Source organism: Leptonychotes weddellii, chromosome 5, assembly GCF_054177405.1.
Source record: "Leptonychotes weddellii isolate Sample4059 chromosome 5, ASM5417740v2, whole genome shotgun sequence".
NCBI classification, from domain to species: domain Eukaryota; kingdom Metazoa; phylum Chordata; class Mammalia; order Carnivora; family Phocidae; genus Leptonychotes; species Leptonychotes weddellii.
The window spans coordinates 150,840,250-150,848,057 of record NC_138373.1 but is presented as its reverse complement, the minus strand read 5'-3'; the positions used below and the strand labels follow the sequence as shown (position 1 = coordinate 150,848,057).

Genomic DNA, 7,808 nt, shown 5'->3' with positions numbered 1-7,808 from the left:
GGGGGGGGGGGGGGTCGGGGGACGGGGTCGGAGGGGCGTGGCTTGGCAGGGGGTGGGGCGGGCACTAGGAGCAGGCGGCAGAGGTGGGGCCGGGGGCGGGGCCGGGGGCGGGGGTGGGGGCCGGCCCCGGCCCCGTCCCCGACCCCGGGGCCGACTTGACGATGGTGATGACGCTGGCGGGCGCCACGAGCGCGGCGGGCCCACGAGCGGCCACGGAGCGCGCGAAGCCCTGCAGCGCCTCGCACTTGCCGCGCAGCGCGTCGAGCTCCAGGCGCATGGCTGCGTTCTCGCGCGCCAGCTTGTCCACCTCGCGCTCCAGCTCCGACTTCTGCTTCTGCAGCTCCTCCTTCTGGCACACGCGCTTCACGCGGCAGCTGGCGGCGTAGCCGCGGTTCTTGAGCGTGCGGCGTCGCTGCTTGAGCCGCGTCACCTCCTCGGCGGAGAGCCCGCGCAGGTGCCGGTTCAGCTCGCGCACCGACAGCCCCATCAGCGCCTCGTCCGACAGGTGCGGCGTGTTCTCGCTCAGCTCACGCTTGATCTGGGGGCAGCATGTTGGGCACATGGGGAAACTGAGGCCCAGGTTCGCGCCCTGCTTGTGGGCCCCGGCCCTGGGCCTGGCGCGCAGCAGGTGCTGGAGACGGCTCCCCCCACCCACCCCCCCGATGCTCCCCCTGCACCACCATAGGCCCAGACTTAGAGGCTGGACTTGCTCCAAGGCCCCAAACGGGAGGGCAAGGAATCCAGAAAGGGGAAACTGGGCCAAACCGGGATCTGAACATAAAAGGAACCACCACGCGGGGGCTTGGCCCAAATTCTAACCCAGTGCCCCAGCCTGGACTCAGCCAGAGAAACCTGGTCCAGAAAGCACCTTTTAAGTCCTCTCTAGCCCAGTAAGCGTGGTTCCGATGGGGAAGCCGGCCCAGAGAGGGAAGTGACCTGTCCCAGGAGGCACACAGCCTACCACCAGAGCCCAGGCCTCTTGGTTTCCAGCCCAGGGCCCGTCCCGGGGCCTCATGAACACCTGAAGCCTGCTGAGCCACCCTTGAGGATTCCAGGAACTGAAGTTGGGAAGTTGGGATGGGACAGTGAGCCTAGGCAAGGAGGGAGGGGGAGGACAGGGACAACAGGGGCTGCCTCCTTACCTTCAGGGCTTTGCTGGATAAGGGATCCACAGACATGTTTGCAGAAGGTGCCCTCTGGGCTGAGACCTAGGAGAGAAAGGAGACCAAGATCACTTTTTTTTTTCTACTTTGAATAAAACCCAAACTCACTACCTTGGCATTCAAGGCCTCTGCTGTTCTGGAAGTCCTGTCATACCACCTTTCTCTGTCCCAATGGTCCAGCCACACTGGCTCCCTTGAGTGGTTCATTCCAGCCTCAGGGCCTTTGCACTTGCTGCTCTCTTTACTGCTGTCTTCCTTTTACCTCCTCACAGTGACTCTTCACTGAGAGCTTTGCCAAATGTCACCTCTTCGAAGTGGTCTAACCATCCCTGCTAAACACCTCCTGTATCATGACATCACCCCATTTGCTAACCCTCATAGTCACCTCTTCTGCAATTATTTTGTTTGGTTACTTGGTTATCTCTGTCCCACCTCTCCTCCACCAAAATGCAAACTCAGGAGGACTCGGTCTTGCCTGGCCTACCATGGCATCAATGTGCCTCAATCAGTGCCTGGCACATATAAATATGCATGGACACCCCCCCCGCCCCAGCCAGCCATTCTCCCACATGGGGTCCAGATATGCCTCTTTGATTTTTTTTTAACTTTTCACTAAAGTATAACCTATATACAGCAAAGTACACAAACCATATTTGGAGCACCTGGCTGGCTCAGTTGGTAGAGTATGCGACTCCTGATCTCAGGGTCATGAGCGAGCCCCATGCTGGGCATAAAGCTTACTTAAAAAAAATGCATATATATATATATATATATATATATATGCTAGTCAATGACTTTTCAGAGTCCAACCTGCAGCCCATCAAAATAACACGTAACCAGTCCCTTCCCCTCTCCCCCAGCCCACGCCCTCCTCATCCAAATCTGTCTTGGGAAAGCTTTCCCCGCCTGGCAGCTACCCAACACTAATTCAGCACCGTCCTGGGCAGACAGGGCAGCCATACCCTAAACCGATGAGGGGTCCAGTGGCCCTCAGTGTCTCCCCCACAGGCCTGAAAGTTCCACGTCCCTTCAACAAATATTTTTTGAGCGTCTACTCTATGCCAGACATTGGCATTGGGGAGACATGGAGGGTACCTTCTGGAGGCCCGTGGCCATTGCTCGGGGCCGAGAAGAGGACTGTCTCCCAAAGCCCCCTTGAAAGCAGCAGTCCTCTCTGTCCCCAGCAGATTGTTAGCCTGTGTTTCCTCATCTGATAATCGGCAAGGGGAGGCGTGGTGGTGAGGAGCGAAGGGGACAGGGCGGGAAGATGCTCTGTGGCCTGAGATGCAGTATCCTATCGATCTCATTTGCAGTACCCAGGATGCTAGAGAGCAGCAGGGGCAAACGGGGTCCAAACCCTGGTTTCTCGAGTTTTCTGTGGGGCCCACCTCACAGCCTCAGCTCGGCCTCTGACACATTCCCACAGGTCCGGGTGTCCCTGGGACACGCTGTAGAGAAATGCAAAGTGCATGGACTTTGGTGCCAGACACCCGTGGGGCCTTTGATGGTGGTTCCCCCCACTAGCTCTGATTCTGGCCGATCGGGTAACCACTCTGTGCCTCAGTTTCCCCAGGGGTGACCCAGAGTGTGTTAGGTAACTCATGTTACTTCCCTCTCAGAACCGTCCCACAGTTCCCATCTCACTGGAAGTAAAAGCCAAAGTCATCACAATGGCCCACAAGCCGCTGCATGTGGCCCGAGCGTAGGCCTCTGACTTCAGCTCCTGCTTGGCTCCCCTTCCCCAATCTGCTCCAGCCACACCCTCCTCCTTGTTGTTCCTCACATACGCCACGCATGCTCCTCCCCAGGGCCTTTGCACTGGCTGTTCCCTGGGCCTGGCTTTCTCTTCTCCTAGATGGCCACCAAGCTTGTTTCTCACCTTCAGGTCTCTTCAAATCTCCGGTTCTCAGTCCATTTAGAATTCCTAGCCCCTGGTTCACACACACACACCCCCACACACTCTCTCTCTCTCTCTCTCTCTCTCTCTCTCTCCACCTCCCTTCCCTACCTCACGTTTCTCCAAGGTACTTTCCACTGTATATATTCTCATTCATCTATTGTACATATTTGCTCAGTGTCTGCCTCCCCATTAGAGGCCCAGCTCCATGGCAGCCAAGATTCTGCCTTGTCCTCTGCCGCATCTCCAGTGCCCAGAGCCCGGCACACAGCACATGCTCAAGTAATGGTGGTTGAATTCTCAGGGTGACTCGGACCGAGATGCAGAAAGCCCCAGGCTTCTCTGGAGTCCCCCCGCAACTCTGGGCCCATACAGCCGGGGGCTCTGACACCCCAGAGGGAAGGAGTGGGACAGGAAGGGGAAGGTGGCCTTTGAAGAGATCCCCTCCTAAAGGCAGCCACCAAGGCCCTCGGGCTGGGAAGGTCTTCAGAGCCATCCAAGCTTCTTGTAGTGTCGCTGGGGCCCAGAAAGTCCGAAGTCAGGAGCCTGGCCTTTCACAGACGCCACTAGAGACCCTCATACACCACCCCCATCAATCCTGCCCTTCAATACAGTCCTCTTAAAGGGCCGCTTCCCCTCCCCCGCCACACACACACACCTAGGGAGGGCCTAGAATGCTCTCCTGCTGGCTTCCACTCATCCTCTACACAGCAACCGGAGGATCTTTCCAGCATGTGACTCTGACCATGTCACCACCCAGAGGAAAACCTTCCGTGGCTCCTTCCTATCCCTGGGACAGAGTCCAGGCCCACCTGCGTGGCATCCCAGGCCTGTCAGCACTGCCCACCTCCGTTTGGCACCTCCGCCGCGCCGAATTTCTTTCACTTCCTCTCTCCCACACCCTGTTCCCTCTGGGCCACTCCACACCCTGTGACACTTCTCCCCTGACTTTATCTGGAAGATTCCTGCTCATCCTTCCTCCTCCAGGAAGCCCTCCCGGACCCACAGAACTTCTCAGGCGCCGCCCACCCTAGCGCTTCTCCCCGTCTTGTAATGGTCTGTTCCCTTGTCTCCCCACCGGACAGGGAGCTCCGCGGCAGGAAGCAGGCCGAAGCAGTTCTGGGTGCTGAGGCCAGCCGCACAGGGCCCGGCCGGGGACAGGCACTGGTGAGATGTGGGCGGGTGGTCTCTGACACCATGACCCAGCTTGTCAGTGTCTGAACCGAGTGCCAAGCCCAAGCCTCGCTGAACACTGTCCAGGAGAAAAACCTCCTGCCCTGTCTTCAACTCTTCCTCCTTTCCATCTGCTTCCTTGCTTCCGCATGGCAAGGATTATACACAGATGCCAGGAAGATGGGAAGGGAGAAGGGGTTCCACCCTCATGATGCTTGGCCCCCAGCTGGGGTATGGGACGCAAGGAAAGGAGCAATGGATTGAGGCAAGCCTGGGTTTGAGCCCCATCTCTGTCTTCTCCAGGTTGTGTGACCTGGGGCAAGGCCCACCTCTCTGGGTCTCCACTATTCCAACTGCAGGATCAGAAAATACCTGCCAAGAGGTACAAACTGTAGAGCCCCGTGAGCACCTGGGGGTTATTAGAATGGCTGAGTCTGTCCAGGAGGGGTCAGGCCGGTAGCAGGCGCTGGGACCTTGCTTGGCCTCCACATCTCCTGGCTGGCTGGGGTCACACAGGAAAGGGCCCTGGAGGGCATCTGGCCCTGCCTCCTCACTTAGCCCAAAAGGGAGGGGTATCTCTTGCCTGAAGTCGCACAGCAGGTAAATGGTCCTGACCCCCCAGTTCAAGGCCCTTTATTCAGTGCCAGCCCCCACATCTCTTGCCCACCCCACCCCTATTTTTTCTCTTCTTCCCTTTGAGGCCAGCAGAGTCGAACTCCAAGGTCTGCAGGTTCCCAGCGTTCTTTTGGAGGCACGGAGAATGAACTTACTCTCAGGGACTGACGGCGGGCCTGGCCCCGTCAGCAGCCACCAGCCCTCCTGCACTCCCCTCTCTGGCCCCTAGTCCACTCCAGAGACATCCTGTAGACGGCCCACCCACTGGCCTGGGCTCCTCTCTGGCTGCTGAACCATTCTGCTTCCTCTGTGAGGACAGAGGGAAAAAATGTGTTTTCCTGGGCCTTGGCAGCCAGCGCTGGGGCAGCCTCCTCCCTGCTGGAAGGGGAGCAAAGCTGGGAGAACCCAGCACCGCAGGGAAGCAGGGGCCTTGCAGTCTAGCTCTGGTTCCACCACCCACTCACACCGCGCGGCCTCAGATCGGTCACTCCCCTCTCTGGGCCTCAGTTTCCCACCATGCCCAACCCTCCACCGAGCCTAGAGTACCTTCCAGCACTGATTATTTTGGAGTTTTGAGTGTCAGATTCTGGTCCAGAGTGGAGCTCCAAGACCACCAACAGAGCGGAGGCCCTGGAGGAAGGGAAAGGCAATCAGGGAAGGCTTCTTGGAGGCAGGGGGCATGAGAACACAAACTCTGAGACTGTCAGCCTTGACCATCCCTCTGCTCCACCTGCATAGCCAGGGACCACTTCCCCTTTCAGCGGAACTATGACCACAGCTGCCTCCTCACTGGCCTCTGGTCTTACTTGCCTCCACTGCTGGCCCTGTCATCTGTCCTCCCCGTAGAGCTGTCAGAGGGAGCACTGCAGACGGCTGACACAAACCTACAAACCTGCCCAGGCTCAGCCCACTTCAAAACCCTGCCAGGCCAGCCTCCCCTCCAGCCTGCCAGTGGGGCCCCCAGGTCTCCACTGGATTCTCTCTCTGCTCTCTCCCAGGATCCTCATGCTCACAACAAATGAAGGAAAGGACAGTAAACCCTACCATCCTTGTACATTTCCCACAGGGAGTGTGTCTGTGTGCATGCGTGAATGTGTGTGCGTGCGTGTGAGGGAGGATGGCACGTGGGTCCTGAAGGATCTGCTCACTTTTGAGAGACTGCTTCAAGAACCCCCTCGGGCTTCCTGCTTCTCTGGGGTTCCCAGACCTTTTTTTCCCAAATGTTGTGGAGTTCTTCCAGGACATGGACCTAATGCTCATTCATTCGTTTCATCAGCAAACCTCCAAGAAGCACTTACTCTGTGCCAGACTTGTTGCTGGGTCCCAAAGGCCCAAAGATGAATCACAGCCCCTGCCCTTAAGGGCTTCGTAGATGACCATCCCTCCATCTGACAGCCCAGCTCACTGGTCACCTCCTCAGAGAAGCCTCCCTTGATCGCCCTGGCTAAGTCGGAGTCCTGTTATATACTTTCAAATCACAGCACCTTCTGCCTCATACTACCCATCTCAGCTGTGGTTTTGCATTTAATTTGGTAGCTCTTTCTTCAACTTTGTCTCCCCTTCCTCAACCATAAGATCCCAGAGGGCAGGCTCTGGATCTGGTTTGTTCACCATCTCATTCCCAGCATCTGGCCCATGACAGGCTCCGTGGCAACGCAGGGTAAAAATGTCAGGACTGAAGGAGGCACAGGAACCCATGTTGGGTCCCAGGCCCTAGGGAAGGCCCAGACGTGATTGAGTGGGAGGTCAAAACTCTCAGTGCTAGCTTTCCATCTGTGAGCCACCCAGCCACTTCCCCTTGTCCTCTGACCCCCCGCCCTACTGGGGGATGTTTCCTGCCCAGCTTTGAAGGATGGGCCTGCCTGGTTCCTGTGCTCCTGGCTGCCACCTCCCTTACTAAAACCCTATACTCCTGGACATCCCTGGCTCCAGCCTGGGGCTGTGGGCTCTTCTTTCTCTCTCACAGGGCCCCTGGAAAATAGGCAGTGTGTGGGGGCTGCCATACCTCCCCATTCTACACCCATCCCGCCACCCCGCATATTGCCCAGTTCCTGCTGCAGACGGGGACACTCAAATTCCCACCTGTGGGAGCAGAGCTCACCAGGGCTCAAAGATCACGGTTAAAAGATCATCTGGTTTCTCACCCCAGCAAGTTCAATTACCACCCCACCCCCACCATTCTAAGCTCTGTGGGTGGGAGGGGCGCAGAATAGGACCAAAGCATCCCTAACCCCCATCTCATCCCACAGGGCTAATGGGCAGAGGAGGCTAGGCCAGGGCCCCACCCCTCACATATTAACCCTTCATGGACCAAGACCACCTGTGCCACTGCCTGTTGACCATGCCTAGCCCAGGGTGAGGACTCTGGGTCCTCGGGCTGGCCCAGGCCTTCAACTAGCTCCTCAGGTCCAACCATCAGTAGGTCCGTCTGACTAATCCCACCTGTGAACTGAAACCAGCAGGAGAGCAGAAACCAGCTCCACCCCATCCTGGTCTCACCCTCCCCAGCCCATCAGGCACAACCTCCAGAACCAGGACCAGCCAAGAGTAACCACCAAAGAGAGACGGCCAGGGATTCCTTCCCACCTCCCACCTTTGTGGTGGGTTTTCTGGCCCTTCTTCCTCCTGAGAGGGAGGGGATGGGCAACCCTGGGGATGAAGGAGAGTCCCCAGGGGCTGCCTTCCCCAGGCAGCTGGAAAACCCAGGGACAAGGACAGAGGCATCAGCCCACTTTGTTGCCAGACCCATCAGGGTGCTGAGGCCCGGGGTGGCCCTCTCATCTCACCCCCCAGCCCAGCCGGGTGGGGCTTTTGATACTTTGCCCCACCCTGTAGCTGCAGCTGGCTCTGGGTGGGGGACAAACACCGCAGTCACATGGCCGTGTCCCTGGGGAACTCCAGGGACAGCAAGGGCCTGGCTGCGGGCTGGTCGGAAGGGGACAGCACGAGGGAGAATTCCC

The 7,808-nt window shown here is 58.1% G+C and overlaps 1 protein-coding gene across 2 annotated transcripts in view; it reads right to left on the bottom strand.

The window, feature by feature from the left end:
• Nucleotides 1-22: 22 nt before the first annotated feature.
• Nucleotides 23-7,808, bottom strand: part of MAFF (MAF bZIP transcription factor F) — an 8,598-nt gene continuing 812 nt past the window's right edge. The window contains exons 2-4 of one of the 2 annotated variants that reach the window (XM_081822432.1): nucleotides 5,395-5,478; nucleotides 1,143-1,208; nucleotides 23-538 (exon numbers count right to left, since the gene is read on the bottom strand). In XM_081822432.1, coding sequence (XP_081678558.1) covers nucleotides 65-538; nucleotides 1,143-1,178 — 510 coding nt within the window. In that variant the 5' untranslated portion in view covers nucleotides 1,179-1,208; nucleotides 5,395-5,478 and the 3' untranslated portion in view covers nucleotides 23-64. The remainder of the gene's footprint in view (nucleotides 539-1,142; nucleotides 1,209-5,394; nucleotides 5,479-7,808) is intronic. The other variant, XM_006752183.2, reaches the window with a different exon arrangement.